At 42.4% G+C, this 23,610-nt stretch overlaps 1 protein-coding gene across 3 annotated transcripts in view; it reads right to left on the bottom strand.

The window, feature by feature from the left end:
• DISC1 (DISC1 scaffold protein) overlaps positions 1–23,610 on the bottom strand; it is a 344,403-nt gene that overhangs the window by 24,731 nt on the left and 296,062 nt on the right. The window contains exon 11 of one of the 3 annotated variants that reach the window (XM_024765624.1): positions 2,709–2,985. The exons of 1 other annotated variant lie outside the window; for it this stretch is intronic. In XM_024765624.1, coding sequence (XP_024621392.1) covers positions 2,709–2,985 — 277 coding nt within the window. Of the gene's footprint in view, positions 1–2,708; positions 2,986–23,610 lie in introns of those variants that run through there. One more of the 3 variants, XM_024765625.1, reaches the window with a different exon arrangement.

The raw sequence follows: 23,610 nt of genomic DNA, 5'->3' as shown, positions 1-23,610 counted from the left end.
CCCACCACCTAGGTCATCACAGAGCACCGAGCTGAACTCCCTGAGCTATACAGCAGGTTCCCACTAGCTATCTGTTTTACACATGGTAGTGTATTTCTGTCAATCTCAATCTCCCAATTCGTCCCACCATCCCCTTCCCCGCTGTGTCCACATGTCCGTTCTCAACGTCTGTGTCTCTGTTCCTGCCCTGTAAGTAGGCTCATTGAGGTACCATTTTTCTAGATTCTACATATATGCGTTAATATCACTTTAGATGCTATTTTATTTAAATCTTCACAGCAGCCTCACGAGATAGTTTTCATGTACCGTCTTCCTATAGCCCTAAGACAAGTGCAGCCAATTCAAACATCTGTAGCCTCACTTTTAAATAGGGAGATGTTATTTTTTAAAATTATAGTCACTTTTGTAACATGACATGCAGTAGAGTTTTGGGTGTAAAGTTACAGATTTAGACAGACACACACAGTTATGCAGCCATTACCACATTCAAGATACAGAACAGTGCGGTCCCATACTGCCCCCCACCCCAGTTCCTTCATGCAGCCCTTTGTGATCGGTCCCTTCCCCCCAATCCCAATTCCTGGCAACAACTGATCTGTTTTCTGTTTCCACAATTTCGCCCTTTCCAGAAAATACCTACCATCTTAACATTCCTGCCACTCCCAAGTTCAGAAGATGTCCGCCTCCCTCTGTGAATATAAACCCAGAAAAGCAATGCAGGGACAGCACATGGGACGGGAAAGACACAGGATGGGAGATGGCACTGAGCTAGCAGGAGCTTTCAAGGCCCCTCATCTCTCTCCCACCCCCAAAACTACAGAACATCCTCAGCACTTCAGCTGGTGGAGCAGAGCTGGGGGCTCAGTCCTGGAGCTTGAAGAGGCAGCCACTGTGCTCTTCTGCTCTCTCAGTCACAGCCCGCACCTCCTTCCCACAGAAACTTGAAGAATCATTCTGTGATAAAGCTCTACGCCATTCATCCTTGACTCTGATTTTCCTACTTTTAAGCAAACAAGCTGTTTTCCTATAGCCAGATTGGCAGGTGCTTACAATCTTATAGAGGAGGAATAATCCTCCTATACTCAGGACAGTCATCCCCCAGAGAGCCTGGAGGGACACATGGGCACAGCGATGAGGGAAGGAGGGAAGGAAGGAAGGGAGGGAGGGAGGGAAGGAGGGAGGGAAAGAAAGAAGGAAGGAAGGAAGGAGGAGGGAGGGAGGAGGGTGAGGGAGGGAGGGAGGAGACTCCGCCTACAAGGTCCGATCTGCTGAAGCAGGCATGACCTCTAGAGGTGTTCACTGCCCCAGCAAACCCCACCATGTACCTGGCTTGGCTCCTGTCCTGGCACTGAGCTCCCGGGAGCCCCCTTTGGAGAGCCAGCCCTACTTTCAAAGACTCAGCCCCAGGGCCTGCAGTTTCTTCCACCCAGGGCTCCCTTCCCCTCACTCAGGCAGTGTGTCCCTCACACCAGAATATTCTTTGAAGCTGGCCAACTGCAACTGGCCACAAGTTTTCAACAACTGTCAGCATGAGCTCGGGCAACCAGGCTTTGTGGAGGATTCCACCTGCAGGGCCTCAGCTAACAAAGGAGTTGAGATCACTGACAGCTCAGTGTAGAGCCTAATTTTATGAGGCCAGCAGGATTCCAGAGAGTGACAACCGCCTGCTTTCTCATCAGGTTGTTCAATTCAAATATACGATCAAGTATCAATTTTCCCAGCAGTCCAGAAGACGGTGACTGTAGGCACACATTGTCAGCGAGTGTGTGCTCTGTAAAGACCATGGTCCTGCACACAGGACGGTGGGGAGGCACCCAAATGGGCTGCGTTCCCTGGTGAGTCATGGCAGAGACCCAGGGAGGGGGCACAACTAATGGCAAATGTGAGATGTGAACGTGAAATGACACGTTCCTCCAGTCTCACCAAGGTTTTACTTTCTTTTAATATTCAGAACACCCAGGAATCTGGCCAGAAAAGTGCTCTAAAACCTCCTGTCATAGCATTAAAACTGGAAAAAAAATTCCTGGAGCCCTTTCGTGAAAGAATCTTATTAGGGTTAGAGGGGAAAGTGGGAGAGGGGAGGGGAGAGAGGAGAGATGAACCAGGGAGAGGAGGGGTGGGGAACTCTTCTCTGTTGATCTAGGTCAGCCTTGGGGTAAAATGTTGAATAAATCTACACTTTAATTTTTAATGCATATATCACAGGCCAAGTATTAGGTCGTTTTAAATGAAAAGAGCAAATTCTAACATTCATTATGATCTTGCTTTGGCAAAAACACTTACTGGAATATAAACATATATTTGTTTGATTCTAATGAATCGATATTGTAAGATATGGATTCTAACTACAAAATTAAATATCATATATGACATATATAATATATAGTACATACAGTAGCTATATCTTATATATGACATACATAGTGTGGGCTATATATATAGTAATTATATATTAGATTGTATATTCTAACTATAGCCATGAAATTAAAATAAAAATAGAACTAATTCTTTCCATTCTCCTATATTTTAAACAACTTCTATAAAAATTCTACATCATTTTGGAATCATATTCAGGAGTTGTTAAATCTTTAAAGAGTCTGGGTGGTTCAGTGGGAAGCCCGCCCAGTATTTACTGGTCTCACTTGAAGTGTGGTCCCAAATCATCCCTCAGAGTAAGGCCCCTATTGAGGCTATGAGGATGGACAGACCTCTTTCTGTTCACTGCCAGCACAGTGAGGAGAAGGGGTCAGGTGCACCTTCCACTCTTCAAATGCTTGCAAAGGGGTCTTCCTCTCATCTTCAGAGTGAGGCCTCGGGGGGATGGCCAGAGCTGTTATACAAGCACCTCCCCCTAAGTCATCCATCTGTCTCTCATCGTCTGCCAACAGGCTGCCCCTGGCCTCCTGGAGCTGCAGGCTCTGGATAAGCAACCGACAAGCTTCCAAGTCAGCTTCCCACACTTTTCCAAGCAGTGGACACTTGCAGCTAAGGCGGAGAAGAAACAAAGGCATAAAAATTAATTCAGTGATGTTTCATCACACCAAACCAATAGCTTGTCTACCTGGCTAAAAGTTAGAGTTAACAAGTTAAGTTTACATAGCGATGGATTATTTCAACCAGAAGATTCAGAGGGGCCAAGTCTGTTTACCGTGAAATAAGTATAGCCCTTCTTAGCTACTTGGTCTGTAAGGCTATCCAAGATCCTAAATATTTTTCCCGACTCAGTGGCCCAATACAACACCCCCACTCATGTCTGTGCTCTAGTCCTGCTGCCTTAATTTGAGTCCCCAGACCTGCCCAACTCCCCCAGGGTAAGTACTTTTTCATGTGCTATTTCATCTGCCTAGATTGTCCCTCCTCCACCATTTTCCCTTACTAAACCACACTCACCCGGGTAACACAAATGAGTGAAGCAGTGCAGGGGTAATATAAACCATAACAACTGATATTCAACCTCAGCGGCAGAAAGCAATAGAGAGAAGTGAACTCTTGCTAGTAGAAAGGACATATCCCTGCACAGAGAGTCCTTCCTCAGCTCAGGGCAACTAAAGCTATGAGGAATGTAGACTCAATGTTCACAAACAATTCTGACTTTCATGGAAAGCCAAAAACCTGAAATTTTAAATGAAAGTATGTATTTTTCATCCATTCATTCAGCTTCAGGCTGGATGTTTTCTATACACCTATCTTCCATTTAATAATCCTTCCTTCTACTGTGTCTAATCTGCTATTCAATTTATCTCTGTGTTCTAAATTTTAGTTGATGTATTTTTCAGTTCTATAATTTCTATTTGATTTTTAAAATATATTTCAGTTCTCTGCTGAAATTATCTATCATGTCCTCTATCTTCCTCAACATATGAATCATCATTATTTTAAAGCCTGTATCTATAAATGATGAAGCCAGAAGTAAAAAAGAAAGAATGAGACAGAAGCAATATTAAAAGAGCTAGTGTTGAGAATTTTCAAATAATTGACAAGAGACATCAAATTACACATTTGGGTAGCACTACAATCTCAAAGCAGGGAAAATCAAACTAAAAAACACACCTAAGGGCTTCCCTGGTGGCGCAGTGGTTGAGAGTCCGCCTGCCGATGCAGGGGACACGGTTTCTTGCCCCGGTCCGGGAAGATCCCACATGCCATGCCACGGAGCGGCTGGGCCCATGAGCCATGGCCACTGAGCCTGCGTGTCCGGAGCCTGTGCTCCGCAACAGGAGAGGCCACAACAGTGAGAGGCCCGCATACCGCAAAAAAAAAAAAACAAAGATCGCAACTCTTGAAAACAGCTAGTGGGAAAAAAGACATTCACTTCAAGGAAGTATATCGGTGACAGAAATGGTGGATGCCAGGAGGTAATAAAGCAACATCTTAAAAATCGTGGAAAAAACCCTAACAACCTATAAATTACACAATTATTTTTAATTTCCTTCAAAAATAAAAGTAAAAGAAAGATATCTTCAAATAAATAAAACTGAAAGAATTCCTTGGCAGTATATCCATAATAAAGGAAATGATCCCAGCTGGAAGCAAGGACATGCATAAAGGAATGAAAAACAATGGGAAGAGTAAATGTGTGGGTAAATTTAAGTGGCTGTTGATATAAAAAACAGTAATAATAATTTCTTTTGTGATCTAAAATATATGAAGAATTAAAATACATGATAGCCAGCACAAAGAGAAGGAGGGAGTGGAAGGAATTAAAATAGTTTCAGTTCCTTGTGTTGTCCAGAAAGTAGTAAAGTGCTCATTTGTATTAAACTTTAAAAAGTCATGGATTCGGGCTTCCCTGGTGGCGCAGTGGTTGAGAGTCTGCCTGCTGATGCAGGGGATACGGGTTCGTGCCCTGGTCTGGGAAGATCCCACATGCCGCAGAGCGGCTGGGCCCGTGAGCCATGGCCACTGAGCCTGCGCGTCCAGAGCCTGTGCTCCGCAGCGGGAGAGGCCACAACAGTGAGAGGCCTGCGTACTCCCCCCCCAAAAAAGTCATGGATTCATATTGAACCCCTTATGGTAGTCATAAAACAGAGAAATTAAAAGAATGTATAACTAACAAGCTTGGGAGAAATGTTTTTAAATTAAAAAATACTTAAGTATTGGTTTAGTGAAAGCAATAAAGAAGACAGGAATGAATGTGGTACAGATAGGGAAAATGGCAAAATAGAACTATTTCTTCCCTAATATATTAGGAATTACATTAAATATAAATAGATAAATACTGTATTTAAAAGTCAAAGATTTTAGACTAGAATAAAAAATTCAAAATCTAATTACATGTTGCTTACAAGAGACATACATAAATATAAGGATACAAACAGGCTGCAGACAAAAGGATGGAAATATGTCATGAAAGCATTGGTGATAAAGTGTAGTGGGGGAAGGACAGTCTTCTAAACATATGCACTACGTCAGCTGGATATCACTATAGGAAAAAGAATCAAATTCATGATTACTGGCTCATACCATGCAAACATCAATTTCAGGTGGATTGTAGATCAAAGTGTGAAAAATAAAGGAATAAAACTTCTAGAAAATAATTCAGGCATACCTTGCTTCATTTTATCGCACTTCACAAATAGTGAATTTTTCTCTTTGCCATTTGAAGGTTTGTGGCAACCCTGCATCAAGTAGGTCTATCAGCACCATCGTTTTAACAGCATTTTCTTATTCCATGTCTCTGTGTCACAGTTCAGTAATTCTTGCAATATTTCAAACCCTCCACCAGCAAAAAGAGTTTCAGCAAACTCGCTGAAGTCTCAGATGATGGTTAGCATTTTTAGGAATAAAGTATTTTTTAATGAAGGTATGTATATACATTGTTTTTTAGACATAACGCTATTGCACACTTAATAGACTACAGTATAGTGTAAAAACTGAGAAAACAAAATAGTCATGTGACTTGCCTATTGCAGTATTTGCTTTATTGCCATGGTCTGGAACCAAACCTGCAGTATCTCTGAGGTATGCCTGTGTAGGATAATATCTTTATGACTTTATAGAAAACAAAGATCTCTCAAACAGGATATAAAAAGTACTAACTATAAAGAAAACAAATGATAAATTTGACTATTAATATGAAGAACTTATATTCATTAAAAAAAACCATTGAGAAAATGAAATGGTAAGCCACAAAGTGGGAGAAGCTATTTGTAATACATATAACCAGCAAAGGACTGCTTCTGGAATATAAACAGGAATCCTACAGAACAATAAGAAAGAGACAGACAACCCCATTTTTTAAAGGGCAAAGACCTGAACAGACACTTCACGAAAGAGGGCATCTAAATGGTCAATGAATACCTTATGAAAAGATGCACCATGCCGTCAACCATCAGGAAAATGCACATTAAGCTACAGTGTGATGTATTTGCACATCATCAAGATGGCTAAAATCTAAAAGCCTGACAATACCAAGTGTCAGAGAAGGTAAAGAATGATTAGTCCTCTCCTATGCTGCTAATGGGACTACACGGTGTCTTTGAAATCTCTGACAGAGGCACTAATGTTAAAAATATGTCGATCACATGACCCAGCACCACGACTCCTAGGTTTATACTCATGAAACGCACATATTCTCAATGCTTGCAGTAGTCATGTTCTGTAGTCACCATGAGCACTGAATGAGCAGATACTGAACCACTGCTCTCAGGGGAAATGGAGGGTTAGCTTCCCGTGAGCCTTTGGTTACAACATTATCGTTAACTGATCAATATATAACCTTGTTTTATGTGTGTTCCTGTTTAAAAACACCTTATTTAATAAATATTGTCGATTCACTAACACTGGACTCATGGTCAGAGCACCGTTAACTCAGGCCTGAACAAAGCTTACGAAACACACAGGTTCTCCATACGACACATCACAGCCTTCCTGCCCTCAGGAACACCAGACAGCGCTTCAGCACTGTGCTGGGGAGGGGGCCGTTTGAAGAGCAAAATCACCAAGAAAAAAACACGAAGATGTGAAAAACATGGCATTAACTAGACAGCAAAGAGGGCACCCGTCTACAGTATGAAAACTTTAACGAGGAAACAGAGCACTGCCTTGTTCGACCTCAGCTGGGATCGTGCACATCAGGTGACTCAAATTTTTGGCCACTCTGGGCACGTCCATGAATGACAGGGAAAACTCTGCAGGTACTGATTTGGGAGTTACAAATAAATTTTAGTAAGTAGACAAACTCGCAAACACAAAATCCACAAATAATGAAGATCAACTGTATATATGTATGATTGGACAACATTATTTGTAACAGCCAAAACCTGGGAGGGAAAACAAATGGCCATAAATAGAAGAGTGGATAAATTGTGGAATGTCCATTCATTGGAATTTTTGCAAAGAAGATGAACAAATTAGTACAATCTGCAACAATATGGCTGAATCTCAAAAACATAAGGTTAGACAAAGAGGAGGCACGATGATTCCATTTATTTTATGTTTTTAAATATGCAAAACTAATTCATGGTGTTAGACATCAGGATAGTGGCTTCCCTGGGGCGAAGAGCGGTAATGACAGGAAGAGGGGGCTGCTGGCGTAACTAGAAGCGCTTTATTTTTCTATGGTGGTAGTGATGAGTATGGTCATTTTGTGAAAATTCACCAAGCAGTATATTCACAATGTGTGCACTTTCTGATCGTGTTATGTGCCAATCGAAAATTTAACAAAGAGGGGAATTCCCTGGAGGTCCAGTGGTCAGGGATCCGCACTTCCACTTAGGGGGCACGGGTTCAATCCCTGGTCGGGGAACTAAGATCCCACATGCCGCGCAGCGCAGCCAAAAACAAACAAACAAAAAAACCCAACAATAATAACAGCAAAAAAACTCCTAAAGTAATAAAAAAGAGAGAAAGAGAACACAGATATCTGAGCCATGTCCTGGAGCAAGAGAGCAGGAATGGGGTCTGGTACACATGAGAAGAGACCATCCTTATTAGAAAAACTGGACTCTATTGTCCAGTTTCCTAATTGTAGCCAACCTGATACGTGACAAGTGGCATCTTGTTTGAAGTTGTGTTTCTCCACTGCAATCGCTTCACAGCCACTCAGATCTCGTCCTGTGAATTGTCTTTACCTATCCATTGCCAGTTTATTCCTGCCTTGGGTTCCCCATCCTTTTCCTAAGGCTTTTGTTGAAGAAGACATTTTATTACCAGTTCAATATCTTTAATTTTTAGTCTACTGATTTTCTGTTTCTTCTTGTATCCAGTTTAACAATTTATATCTGTTATAGAAATCAATCCATTTTCTCACGGGTTTCATATGTATTGTAATGTTTGTTCATAAATTAAAAAAATTTTTTTAATTAATTAATTAATTACTTTTTGGCTGTGTTGGGTCTTCATTGCTGCACGCGGGCTTTCTCTAGTTGCGGCGAGCGGGGGCTACTCTTCGTTGTGGTGCACGGACTTCACATTGCGGTGGCTTCTCTTGTTGCAGAGCACGGGCTCTAGGTGCGCGGGCTTCAGTAGTTGTGGCAGGTGGGCTCAATAGTTGTGGCTCGTGGGCTCTAGAGCACAGGCTCAGTAGCTGTGGTGCTTGGGCTTAGCTGCTACGCGGCATGCAGGATCTTCCCAGACCAGGGCTCGAACCCGTGTCCCCTGCACTGGCAGGCAGATTCTTAACCACTGCACCACCAGGGAAGCCCTAAAAATTATTCTTAAAATCACTTGTCTCCATAGACATTTCTCCTTTTCATTCTGTACTTTATTTAAATATTTATTTACCGCTTTTCTGATTTATCTTGTTCAGTCTTATCAGAGGCTTGCTAGCTTATTAATCTTTTCAAAGAACAACCTTTTGCTTTGTTAATCTTTGTTATTGATTTTTGTTCTCTCTTTCCTTGATTTCTGATCTTATCTTTATATTTACTTTTTTGTCATTCTTCAGATTTATTATCTTTTTATTAGCTTCTGCTGTTAAATGCTTGTTAGTTTTCTTTCTTTGATTTTCCTCTCTTACTACTTAATTTTTAGCTAATGTATTTAAAGCTCTAAATTTTCATCTGAGTAATACTTTAATCATCTCCAATATTTTTGTCTTTTATTACAATTTTTTAGTTTTAAAAGTATTAAAATATTTTAAATATACAGAAAAATATGGAAAACAATTTAACAAACACTTGTACACCTACCATCAAACTTATTCATTTTCATATTTTTCTGTAATTGAATTCCAGAATTGGCAACATTATTGTCCCCAAAATTTTACATATAGTGCTAGTTCGTCTGACATTATAATTGTTACCCCAATATTCTTTTAGTTCCACTTTTCCTGGCTTATATTTTTACCACACTTTATGTTCAACTTTATTTTTACTTTTTTTTTTTCAGAAATGAATGCAATACAAAACATTTGGCTGAACTTTATAAAAATCCATTCTGGAATTTAGTCTTTGGGATTACTGGCTTTAACTCAGGTGTTGTAATTACTGTTTAATTGTTGCTGTTTTTGTGATATATTACAACTAAGATTTCTAATTTTAAAAAGTTGTATATGTCTTTGTTTCTTTTTTCCTACTTTCCTTTTTCTTTTTATTAATTCACATAAAATTGTGAGAAAGAATACAGAGAGATCCATGTATCCTTTACTCAGTTTCCCACAATGGTAACATCTTGTAAAAATATAGTACAATATCACAACCAGGGAATTGGCATTGGTGCAATCCACTGACCTTATTCAGTTGTCCTCTCTTGTGTGTGCGTGCATGTGTATGTCTATAGTTCTGTATAATTTTATCCCTTGTGTAACCTCATGTATCCACTCCCACATTCAAGGTACAGAACAACTCCACCACCACGAGCATCCCTATACGCCGTGTTATAACCACATCACTACTTCCCACCCTGACCCCCATCCCTAGTGTCTGGAAACCACTACATCGTTCTCCATTTCTAAAATTTTGCCATTTCAAAAATGTTACATAAATAGAATCATAACTAATGCACCTTTTGGAATTGGCTTTTTTCATTCTACACATTTCCCTGGAGATTCACATACCAATAGTTTATTCATTTCTATTGCTGAGCAGTGTGCCATGCTCTGTCTGGACCACAGTTTATTCAATCATTCACCCACTGAAGGACATCTGTGATGTTTCCAGCTTGGGAATATTATACATAAAGTTGCTATGAGCATTTGTGTACAGGCTTTTACGTGAAATTAAATTTTCATTTGTCGTCAGAGGGACTTGCAGTATATCAGGGGAGGAATGAGGCTACCTGGGCTGTACCTTAGCAAACGTTCACCACCCCCTCATTCTATCCCCAACCCATCTGCAAGGTGATACATTTGTATGTATCTCGAGGCCATATTTTAGTTCTAAATTTTTACTAAGATACATTTTTGTTTTATTGTAAGCTATTTCCTCAACAGTAAAATTTACTAAAGTTTTTTTTATGTACTCTCTCACATACTCACACTGCCCTCCTGAACTTATTTTTCATTTAAAACGTTTTTGTTTTTTAGTGGTTTGAGAGACGGCCTATTTATTTATTTATGGCCAGGTTGGGTCTTCGTTGCTGTGCACAGGCTTTCTCTAGTTGCAGCGAGCAGGGGCTACTCTTCGTTGTGGTGCACAGGCTTCTCCTTGAGGTGGCTTCTCTTCTTGTGGAGCACGGTCTCTAGGTGCATGGGCTTCAGTAGTTGTGGCACACCGGCTCAGAAGTTGTGGCGCACGGGCTTAGCTGCTCCGTGGCATGTGGGATCTTCCCCGACCAGGGCTCAAACCCGTGTCCCCTGCACTGGCAGGCGGATTCTTAACCACTGCGCCACCAGGGAAGCCCTGTAAATCTTTTAAGAACTTACAGGTCTGAGAACATCTTTATTTCACACTCAAACTCTAAATAATGGTTTGGCTTAATGTTCTGCCTTCTCGCCTTCTATGTTGTTATTGAAAAGTCTGAGATCTAATTCTTATCCCTTTCTAGATGATCTGCCCTTAGAAATTTCTTTTATCTTTGTTATATATAAAGTTTAATTACAACCTATTGACCACCCCACCCTTTTCTATTCTGTTAGAGTTATTTAAGCCCATCGGTAAAAGGTCTTATAGCTTTTCCTTTTTTCTGGGCAACTTTCAGTCATTAGTCCTTCAAATATTTCCTCTCTTGCCTCTATTAATTGTTTTCTTTTCTTCTGGCATTTTTTTATATGAACTTTGATCAAATGACCCTATTCTGTACGTTACTTAACTTTTGTTTTTTTTTTCCTTCTCTCTGTTTCTCAGGCCCTCAGAGTTTTTGAATGGTCGTCTGGCTCACTAGTTAGTTCTTCAACAAAATCCACCTAGCTGTTCAACCCATTTACTGAGACTTTTTTCAGTTTTTACATTCTGCCTTCTCTGAATTTCCATTTGGGTTTCTTTGTGACTTCCTGTCTTACTTCCTGTCTCCAGTATCCTCCCTTATTTTATTTATTTATTTATTTTTTGCGGTATGCGGGCCTCTCACTGTTGTGGCCTCTCCCATTGAGGAGCACAGGCTCCGGACGCGCAGGCTCAGCGGCCATGGCTCACGGGCCTAGCGGCATGTGGGATCTTCCCAGACCGGGGCACAAACCCGTGTCGCCTGCATCGGCAGGCGGACTCCCAACCACTGCGCTACCAGGGAAGCCCCATCCTCCCTTATCTTTGGGAAATACGTGATACATCTACTGAACATCTTGTGTCTAATTACACTCCATCAGGTAACGGTCCTTCCATCGTTGTTGTTCCTTTATAGCAGTTGCCCTCCTAAGAAGTCTTGTGTATTTTCCATGAGTTCATGTTTCCTTGCATATTAACCACTTTGGCTTGTGATGGGGTCTTTGGAGAAGGGGATAATGCCAAGGCCCTAACTTGTGCCCAACCTAGTAGGTTTATGTGGTGGGAGGGTGGGACATCATCTCAGGGAAAAGAACCTCTGATGGAATAATCTGTACGTCTGTGCTTGAAGAAAAACATAGATTCCCTCAGTTGTAATTATCTACCCCTCATGGAACTGGGAGGCCTGGAGGAATGCTTGAGATTCAAGCCCTCCCATGGTGGCTCCTCTGAGGCTGGTCTTCTGGTCCTACCTCCCCTGATTCACTGGCCAGCAGGCGCTTGTGTCTCTCCAGAAGCAACGCAGTGGGCACTGGCCTTCCCAGGCAATGTGGGAGAAAGAAAGGGGTGTGCCGATAAACCTCTCTTCCACTTTATCATCTGTTTCTTCCCCACATGGAGACCAAATCACTTTCAGTTGCCCTGGGGGTTCTCGGATAGTTTTTATTACTAACTTGTCAGATCCATCAGCATCTCTCTGATTTCTCATGGTGTGTGCAGGGCTGGATTGAAGGGAAAGAGCCAGCGGCCGACCTCTCATAAATTTCCTAAGGGAAAAGAGTTTGCTCATTTTGTAGATCATTTTCTCCATTATAGTGATTTGAATACTGTAACTTTGTGTTCATTTTCTTCTTGATGAGATATAGTATGTGTGGTCTTTGAGTGAAAGTGAAAGATATTTATCCTGAAATATCTCTTAGAATGCATATGTCAAAGTTTGGAAACCAGTTTTAAAGACACATACTGAACGGTGAGTAAATCACTGTAGATATAAAATTGCAGTGCTTCATTATAGCACATGTAATAATTTCATGAAGCTTTAGATTGTTAAAATATCTTCTTACTGAATCCATTTGTAATAAAGAGAGTAGTGGCTCATTTCAGAGTCTTGCAATGTTTTGCTATTCCTGTACAGAAGAAGAATTGGGTCTTTAGTAATAATCCCTTAAATGAATGACTTACAGCTATGTGAGCTATGTGAGATCTTTGGTGATGTTTTCACAACTAATAATGAGGCAATTTGAAGATACAATTTCAGTGTTTGGGAGAAAGTTCTTGAATAGAGAATTGAGATTCATCATTTCTGTTATTCCTCCCAGTTAAAAGTTAAACGAGGTCCAAGAGAGATCATCTGATTGTGGCTTGAATCCTCACGGAACTGAGGCATGAGTGTGTTTTTTACAGAGAATGATGTTAATAGAGGGGGTAGGCAGGAAATTTGTGGGCAAGCTTCTATCCATTTTAGAAATGGAAATACTGAATTCTAACACAGACACCTACAATTTCAGTTCTTCTTACCAAACTCTCTTTCCTGACTTATTAATATTTTCACTTAAAGAGTATTAGCATTTGGGTACTTCCCTGGTGGTGCAGTGGTTAAGAATCCGCCTGCCAATGCAGGGGACACGGGTTCAAGCCCTGGTCCGGGAAGACCCCACGTGGCACGGAGCAACTAAGCCCATGCACCACAACTACTGTGCCTGCGCTCTAGAGCCCGCGAGCCACAACTACTGAGCCCTCGTGCCACAACTACTGAAGCCTGTGCGCCTAGTGCCCGTGCTCTGCCACAAGAGAAGCCACCGCAATAAGAAGCCCGCGCACTGCAACGAAGAGTAGCCCCCGCTCGCCACAGCTAGAGAAAGCCCATGCGCAGCAACGAAGACCCAATGCAGCCAAATTAATTAATTAATTACTTAATTAAAAAAAAAGAGTATTAGCATTTTACCTCATTCTTTAGAAACTTTGAAAATAACCAGGTCTTTTTCTATAACTATGATGGAGGAAACTATCAAACCGATATGTGAATGCCCAATGGTACTAAACTTTCGACTGCCAATTGCTTAAACACTGCTGGTTCTCATGTGTCTAAAATCTTTCCATTCCTTGGGCAACAAAGACTTAATCTCCAATTTCTAAAAACTGTTTTTCTTAGAAATATTTAAATTTTATTCCTTTGTCTTTTATTTTCCAAGAAAGAAGATTAACACAATTCTCCCCTGAACAAAGACTTTTGGATATTTTAGCCTGCTTCCCAGAATGCCATCTGATAGTATGACAAGAGGAAATGTAGTACATGAAAAAGTGTTTGTCTAGGAAACTGTAGTGGACACTGTTGTTTTCTGAGCCAATGCCCTTTCTTCTTTTTACCCTTCCTAACAGAACTAGGGGAGAATTCAGGTAACCAACCCTCCCTCCTTGGGACTTACTGGATAGTAACCCCACCCTAGCTCCTCAGCTAGACTGTGATTTGATGAAAATAGTTGACCTATGATATTCTACTGGACAAGCCTTTATGGTCCAGGGGTTGGCAATCCCAGATAGCTGAACTTTGCTCAATCAGACCACGTTCTGTGGCCCATGCTGGGGTGCTGGTGGGCGGGGAATAGTTTTTACTTTCTCTCCCCAAACAGCAATGAACAAAGAAACCACTGTATCTATCTTGTGACCCTAATGGAAGCAGCCTACAAGCAAAGCTGATGCATTGTGAATGGAAATGGCTGAAAAAAAAGAAATGGAAAGAATCTGGGTGTTTGAGGACACGTCTTAGTTGCTGAAGCAACCAATGCAGATGTCCATTCCTGCTTTTGTTTAAGCCATTTAGAGCTGGTGTGCCTATTAGTTGTGGCTGAACAGAGCTGATTCAGCCAAAATCAGATGACTTTGATGGGAGTTTAGCCTCTGCTACAAAGTTGGTGACCTTTGAGAAGTACTTTCTCTCCGTTTGAGTTTCTATATTTGTAAAATAATATCTCATGTCTATCTCAGAGGATGGAGTATAAAAAGGAAGATATGAAATGATATATACAATATATAAAAGAGCGACAGTAGTAGAAAAAGTATATAAGTTCTCAAATCTTGAATAGTAGTAGGAACTAATAAAATGAAAATTAGTTTTAAATGTGCATGTATGGTGGCCAAAGTTTGACCACTGTGGGCCCTATTTATTTATTATTCTATTATTATGTAAGAAATATAGATTGGGTGAGACCAGCAATTAATTCCATCCGAATAAACGTTCCAACAATAACAAAATATATTTTGCAGAAGGGTAGTGCAGTCCCTCACCCCCATCACCCCCATCATCTCCACCATCCCCATCATCCCCATCACTACCATTATCATCACTACTGTTAATTAACAGTGATTGGTCAGGAGCTGTCCTTAACAGTCATTAATCCTCAAAATAACCTTATGAAGTAGATAGTATTGCAACACTGTGGCAGCTTAAAATCACAATTCAAATTCTTTGACATTCCTACAATTGAGAGGTGGAGTCTCAGTCCTCTCCTCTTGATTCTGAGCTGCCCTTAGTGACTTTCTTGTAAGCAACGGATTCTAGAAAAGGTCATGCAGCTTCCACCAACTCTTCTGGGACACCTGCCCTGAGGGAAGTCAGCTGCCGGTCACGAATTCCATCTATCCTGAGATCCATGCTGAGGAGACTACATGCAGTTGCTCGGTCAATGGCACCAGCTACAATCTCAGCTGACGGCCACTCTCAGCTACCAGTCATGTGAGTGAGGCATCTTCCCGTCCAGCTGAGCTGACATGACTGCAACCTCAGTTTCATGACCACAACCCCTAGTGAGAAGTGCCCAGCCATGCCCCTCCCAAGTGATGACCTACAAAATTGTAAGCAAAGTAAAACGATTGTGCTGGGACAGACCTCCATTTTACAGGGCAGAAAATTAAGGCATCCTCAAAAGCCAAAGATATATTCTGACCATGAGTCTGCTCAGTTCCCTTTCCTTTGTGGATAAGCCAATCAGCCACGAATTTTAGAAGGCTTTTCCAACTTTGCAGCCTGTTTAAAACTCTTAAGCAACAAGTTACCTTTTTTCCCCCCTACATCACTCAGTTGTAAACACCCAGATAAAGAAGGAAAGAGGGCTTCCCTGGTGGCACAGTGGTTGAGAATCTGCCTGCCAATGCAAGGGACACAGGTTTGAGCCTGGTCTGGGAAGATCCCACATGCCGCGGAGCAACTAGGCCCATGAGCCACAACTACCGAGCCTGCGCGTCTGGAGCCTGTGCTCCGCAACAAGAGAGGCCGCGATAGTGAGAGGCCCGCGCACCGCGATTAAGAGTGGCCCCCGCTTGCCACAACTGGAGAAAGCCCTCACACAGAAACGAAGACCCAACACAGCCATAAATAAATAAATACATATTTAAACAAAAAAAAAAAAAAGAAGGAAAGAGAATACTATTAGAAACAACTAGGTATATAATTATCTGGAACAACTGAACACTCCGTTTTAGAACATGAAGTCAAAGTCATCAGGTATCTCCATCAACCCAGCTCCTCCTCTTAATTTCTCTATTTATATTCATGGTCTCTTATTCCTGCCTTATCCTGGCTTATGTGCTGCTCTTACACCATTAGAATTCAATCCTTTGAGAGCAGCAGTCCTGTCTACCGTGCTGACTGCTCTGTTCCCAGTGCCCAGCACATTGACAGGTACTAGGACTCAACACGTGCTAAGAGTAAGTTGGCTGTGTACATGTCAATCTCAACTGACATGTACACAGTGCTATATTTAAAATGGATACCCAACAAGGACCTACTGTATAGCACAGGGAACTCTGCTCAATGTTATGCAACAACTTAAATGGGAAAAGAATTTGAAAAAGAATAGATTCATGTATATGTATAACTGAACCCCTTTGCTGTGCAGCTGAAACTGTCACAACATTGTTAATCAACTATACTCCGTTATAAAATAAAAAGTTAAAAAAAAGTAAATCGATTAATACAACATCGTAAATCAACTATGCTTCAATTTTTTTTTAAAAAAAGAGTGAATTGAATGAAGGTCAGAAATCATGGTCATTTTCAACATTTTTCTTTCCCTCCATCGAACTGTAGATCATAAATGGAGAACATTGTTCAGGTCTATTCTTCCCCTTGTTGACTCTACCCCAAATTAAGCAATTCATTTCTTCACCCCTGCAGTTCATGATGAGGCTTTCTGCCTTCAGACATTTCACTCTTCCAATCTATCCCGTCCATTATTGCTCTAAAAACGTTAGTGGCTTTCACTGCTTGCCAGATGGAAAGCCAAGTCCCTCAAGGCCTTTCACCAGTCGACCTCAGCTCTGCTCCGGATGCCTCCCCACGGCTCTCCTGTGTGGTGCTAGATGACACCCAAGCGGCCCACTTGCTCTTCCCAGGACAAACGGACAAGTTTCTAATTTCAGACTACTACTTCCCTGAATTTTCTTTTCCAAAATCCCCACCCATTAAAAAGCCAACCAATTCATCAAGGCCCATCTCAAATGTCACTTCAGTAAAGAACTCTTCCCTGATCCCCACACCATATAGTCTCCATTCTCTGAACTCCTACGGCATTTTATAGTACTTTTAAGACAGTTATTATATTCCTCCTTGATGTCTGCGCTTTATGTACGTATACTTTCTACTGTAGGTACTTAATGAGGTTTGAGAATAGGTCATACTCATTTTTTTTTAATCCTATGAATCATATGGTCTAGCAAGGTATTAACCATGATAGAACTCAGTAAGTATTTAATTAACTGAATGAACTTTCAGGGAAGTTACACTTAAAGGACTCCTCCAATTTGAAGCAGATAAAACAATTAAGTTAAAAAAATAATCCATCCTAATAAAGGTTAATAGGGGAAAAGCTTTCCTGATAAGTGATCCCAGTAGACTGACTACATTAAAAATTAAAGTCAGAGTAAAATCTCAACATGCCACTCAACTGTGCTTCTGCTGCATTGTTTTCTAAGCTGTGCCACGACTAAATGGAAATTTGAAATCATTTGACTACAATTTTAAACTGGGGAAGACACAAAAACCTGGAAGCCAAAAAGGAAAAAAAGTGACAGATCTGGATACATATAAATTGCAACTTCTACACAGTAAAAAATGCCATAAATGAAAATCAAACTACAAATGACCTATTAGGAAAAACTATTTCTAATATATAGCATAGTCCAAGAGTCAAATTCCTTAACTTTCAAGGAAAATCAATAAGAAGAAAAACAAACATCCCAAGAGAAAATAGGCAGAAGAAGCAGAAGAAATACAAACGGCCAAAAAATATATAAAAACATTATCAGCCGCATCCAAGGTAAAGATGCGCAAATAAATCATTACCCTTTTTTAGGAAAGTCATTTGGCAATGCTTGTTAAGATTAAAAAAGCACATGGTCTTTGAGCTAGCTATTCCACTTTGAAGCATGTACCCTACAGATGTATTCAGACAAGAAAAAAGAGCTGTGTGAAAAAGTACAGTAATTGCATCGCAAGAAACTGGAAACAACCAAAGGGAGAAAACAAATCAACCAAAGTTATGGTTACACACCGTGCAAACATTCACAATAGAAGGCTAAGCTAAGCCTCTTAAAATGGAAAGGCTTCCAAGAAAAATTAAACCAAAATAGGTGAAGCACAGAACAAACAGTATTCTGTTAAGATCTCATTTGAGTTTTTAAAAATAACAAAAGGGCAGGCATATACGTCCATATACGCCTAAGAATGAGTGAAATATTTCTGGAAGGATATACTTGAAACCGTTCCCTCAGCTGGGGGAGGAACAGGGGATTTTCTTTATATTTTACCTTTCTTTCTTTCTTTCTTTCCTTTCTTTCTTTCTTTCTTTCTCTTTTTCTTTCTTTCTTTCTTTCTTCCTTCCTTCCTTCCTTTCCTTTCTTTCTTTCTTTCCTTCCTTCCTTCTTTCTTTTTCTTTCTTTCTTCCTTTCTCTTTCTTTTGTTCCTTCCTTCCTTCTTTCTTTCTTTCTTCCTTTCTTTTCTTTCCTTCCTTCCTTCCTTTCTTTCCTTCGTTCTTTCTTTCTTTCTTCCTTCCTTTCTTTTTCTTTCTTTTCTTTCCTTCCTTCCTTTCTTTCTCTCCTTCCTTCCTTCCTTCCTTCTTTCTTTCTTTCTTTCTCTTTTCCTTTCAAATAAACCACATGCATACTTTACTTTTATAACAAGAAGGAAACTTAAATTATTTTTGAATTTGTCCAGTTCTTTTCCTTTGGCCTTTTTGCCAAAATCTGTAGCCTTACCTTTGGCGCTAAACGTCCCGCTTTGCAGAGTCCCTGTCATGGTTTGTGGGGACATGTTTGATCAGTGGCAGTTGTGGAAAGGGCTTCTAAATCAGAGCTCTTCACAAGTAGGAGAGCTACACTGAGTCCTGAGAGCCACGGGATAAATGTAAACACATGCCCACACCGAGGGCAGACAAGGAATTTTAAAGGGAAACAGGAGCCAGACGGGGAGAGAGAGTGTCTGGTAAATCGCATCCCAGCGTATCTCCTGGGCACTTCCAGTAGCTCCACTTGAAAAGAAAAGGAGCCAGACCCCACCCTGTAGGTGAAAGCTATTATTCTTCCCGCCTCTCAGAAGAGGTGCCTTTCCAAAGACAGCTCAGGGGTGGGATGGAAGAGGGACCTGCCAAAGAGCTCCCACCTGAACGTTTTATGGGACAAACGTGCAGCCAGACAGTCAAGGAGGCGGAGTACCCACGCAGCTCTGCAGACACATGCAACTGGCCGTGCAGAAAAGAAAACAGAGAAATGTCCCCAAACTGTGTTCTATCAAGAACAGTAAAAGCTCCTTGGGAATGAGTGACGCCGTGAGGCCGCGAGTACCAGCCTGGTGATGCTGTCGGCTCAGCGTGAGAACCGTGGGGATACAGCGGGGCTGGAGCCGCAGAAGCTGTCAGCTCATCCTGTCATCGTGAATGCCTTAGGTGGGCTTTCCCTGGTGTCGGTATTCTCTGTCCACAAACCACGGGAGGTGTAACGTGCGCTCCAAACAGACAATGGTCACGGCTCCTGAGACAGCGAACAGCACACTTGCCAGGGACGGAGGCTTTGTATCTAACTCTGAAAAGGGAGCCCAGCCAGCCAGCTGCAGCCTCAGCAGGGTGGCCACAGGCTGAGCCGCAGTCCCCAAAACAAAAGGCGTGATCAGTGTCTACCTCCAGCCAAAGGAGCTCAAACGAGACTTCTTCACAAATGATAGGCCACGCGGGCGAGAAGGAAAGGGCAGAGGGAGACACCTGCGCGGTCCGACAGCACCAGGCACCGGCGAGGTGATGCACGGAGGGGACGGGACGACAATACTGGGAACGGCCGGTATACACCACGCTCACCCTCCATTCGTGGTCCCGCAGCATTTTGCCCATACCTCTGTTTTGACGTATATCCTAGACTGTAATCATCCACATACATTCGCTCCCTCCCAAAGCGAGGACGCCTTCAAGGTCAGAGCGTGCCCTTGATAAGTCAGTGAGTAAACAGACTTCTCCCAGGGTGAGCTGCAATCTGCCTTGTGCTTTCCTCAGGCCACCATGGAGGCTGGAAGAAATCAAAGCCCAGAGCTCCCAGTGGGGCCTGCAGAACGGACGCCGCCAGCAGAAAGAGTAAGCAGACCTAAGAAGCCTTCCTCTCCTCTCAGGAGCCCACGCGCGTGCGCAGGGGCCTTGGTACCGACACCTCTCAGCTGCTCCCACCACAGCTTATTCTAAACCCGCTGGCACCCTGGCCCTACACTGAGGAAGGAGAAAGCCAGGGAGCAGAGTGGTCCCACGAGGAGCATGACGGCAAGGGCTGGTAAACGAGAGCTGCAGGGGTGAAGGGGCTGGAGAGATGACAAGTGTCTACCTTAAATGTACGAGATCAGGCACCAGAGTGGAGGCTAGTCCATAGGACGACCAAGCAGCAACACGGGTCAGCAAGGCGGGGGGGCCATGGCCTCAGGGATCCACCAGGCACACCCCCAGATCCCCAGAGAGGGGTCTTACTGAAGTTCAGGGAACTGCGCTCACCGAAGCGCCCTGCAAAATCTTGTGTGTGGGTGCATTTGCATGGAAATAGGGTCCACAGATTTCATGAGATTCTAAAAAAGCCTTGTGATTTTAAAAGAGAAAAAAAGGGATTCATGTGCCTATGAATCACTTGGAGATCTTGTTAAAATGAAGTTGTGGTTCGCATGCCGGGGTGGGCCTGAGACTCTGCCCTCCAACCAAATCTGGATGACTCTGATGTTACCGGTTCACAGCCCACACCTTGAGTAGCAGGCACCTGACTGGGGGCCCTACCTGCTGAAACCTAAAGCCTCCGGATGGCCACGCCGCCGGCACCCACAGGATTCAGTGTGACACTGACTGATCTGGATTTTAGCACATGTGACAAGACACCCGACACGAGACAAGCACAGACAAGGTATTACTGGCACTTCCTAAATGCCTCTGGAGTTTAGGACCAGCTCATCGTTAATATGGAAGACCTAGAAGACTGCCTTCCATCACTGCGGAAAAAGATAACCTGGAGTCCCAGGTGTCTAGGCCCTTCTTGTTAGTTCAGAAGGAAATCCAGCGGAGAGAGTTCTCCCTCATTCTGGCTTTCACCAACCACCTCTGGGAAGCTGACAAGAAAAGCAAGGATGGTCAAGTGACCTCGTTTTGTTTATAGAGAGCACGCATGGTGCTGAATATCTATGCCTATGAAAGATCCGATTAAACCTTCCCGGGCAAACTGAAGCCCGGTGGGCAGCAAGTTCCACTGGCAAACACTGGCCATTCAGAGCGAGCCTTAGCCCTCTCGGCCTGGCTGGGCTTTCGGCCACCAAGCCGGGCACTGAGGGCTGAGCCGTGCTGAGATCCCGTCCTGAGACAGGAAGTCTGCCGGGGAAAATAGAAAGCCCAGGATCTGACAGCCAACTTGTGCATCAGCAGCTCTATCCCCAGTACACAAAGTATCACAAAGGCTGAAATCCAAATCGGTCTAAAACTAGCACAATGAAAATATTTCCTTCCTTCCCTCCACCAGAGAGCAAAGCAGCTGACATCAGTATCCTCCGGGCACAACAGATTTCTCCGAGTTTACATGGAAAGAACGATTACACAACTGCCCTTTCTCACCATCAGACCTACCGTCCCAGGAAATAAGGAAGGGGAAGCAATTACCCTGTTGCTGAAAACCCATAACGGATATGTGATTCCGATTATTAATGTGGAAAGAAAGAGACAGACTGCTGAGCTGCGAGCAACCACTAAGCGAATCTGCATGAGATTCCAAGAGGGGGATTAATTTTTTGTTTTCTTTTCATCTCTCAGCCAGTCATTGGAATGTGACCCCAAACTTTAAGCATGGCCTGTCACATCCTTATCAGTATTCACTGCCACTGCACCGTGGTCACATTATCTCCCCTGGATTCCCACGTGACAGGTTCCTTGCTGTAGGGGATTGTTTTCTCTTTGCCTCTAAAGGGGAGGCGGGTGTGGCAGGGAACTGACTTGTCAGGTGCAGGAAATTAACTAATTTTCAAGACAACAGAAAGACATTTTGTCGCAAATATTTACTTCTCTGTTTCTTTCCTACTGATATCGAACATACATTATCTAATCTGAAGGATGCTGGATTTACAATCCCTCTGAACAAAGAAATGTTATGGCTCATTCTAAAGAGATAATGCCGCCAATCCTTCAGCCCCTGGTGAGAACACTACTGCCGCAGGAAGTACATTTGTCATAAAAGAATAGAATGGACACTGAGAGGTGCAGGTAGAGAGGAGAGTGTGAGATTTCTCTGACTTTATATGGCACCCTGAAAACCCGTTCCCCTATACCACTTACCTATCCATCGAATTTCCAATTACTATCTGGCTCAAGGTCCATATAAACATGGCAGCTTCATCCAAAGTGGGCCATTAGAACTGGAGATTCCCCAGGGGGGAAGGCTGGGAACAGGGATGCTGCGTGAGGAGGAGACCTGTGTGTATCACCCTCTCTGTGCCTGGTGGGGCTCTAGGCAGTTTTCACGCATTATTTCATTCCGTTGTACGATTTCACCATGAGGTGAGTATTACTACGACGATGTTCTCAACTTTACAGATCGGCACAGAGACTCGAGCTTCTGCTGTTTGCTCAGAGTTACCCGGCTAGCTAGTTGGAGGAGCCGAGACTGAATGCCATCCCGATGACAAAACCCATGACCTGATGGCACCAGATTTTCACTCATTTTATGAGAAATATTTAGTCTCCCTTCTCCACCCGGGAAACGCGATTTCCTATCCTATACCGAAACCAAACAAAACACACGGGGACTCATTTGACTACTCTCAAATACACTGCCTAAGACACACAAAGCCACTCTTACTCTTCGGTCATTTTTTGGTGGTAGATCTTTGCCCATTTTTTGTGCAGGAAACAAAAACAGGAACATTTCTCCTGAGATGACAAGAATAATCGTAGTTGTTGTAAATGGTGACAAAATGGGTATTCATTATGATGTGCAAAACTGAGCATTTCCCCAGGCTGCCTGCCACAAAAACAAAGGTTTCAACTGAAAACTATCTAAAAATTCTATATACATACACACACACGCACGTATGTGTTATGAAACACTTTTTTATCGAATCCTTATTATTCTTTCCTGGACTCTAATATCCAGCCTTTTTCAATAATAATAGCAATAATAATTATAATTATTATGTTATAAATAATATTATTATTGCAAATAGTAATAATAATGGCAACAAACATTTACTGAGCATGTGCGTGAAAACAGGCTTCACGTATCTCATTTAATCTGTGCAACAGCTCTGTGAGGAACATTACTATTATATTTCTTTTTATAAACAAGAAAACTGAAACTTAGATTAAATAATTTCCCAAGGTCACTAAAGTAGAAAGGATAGAGGAGGCCTGGATTAGATCATGTGACCCAGAACCATCTTCTTGGCCGTGCATCGTCCTTCTTCCCAAACCCCCATCGGTCCGCGTCCTGGCCAGACACTGGCCCTGAACCGACAGCGTCTTCCAGCTCTTCATCCAGCTCA

This window comes from Neophocaena asiaeorientalis, unplaced genomic scaffold (genome assembly GCF_003031525.2).
Source record: "Neophocaena asiaeorientalis asiaeorientalis breed wild unplaced genomic scaffold, Neophocaena_asiaeorientalis_V1.1 scaffold369, whole genome shotgun sequence".
NCBI lineage: Eukaryota > Metazoa > Chordata > Mammalia > Artiodactyla > Phocoenidae > Neophocaena > Neophocaena asiaeorientalis.
This window is presented reverse-complemented; position numbering and strand designations above follow the sequence as displayed.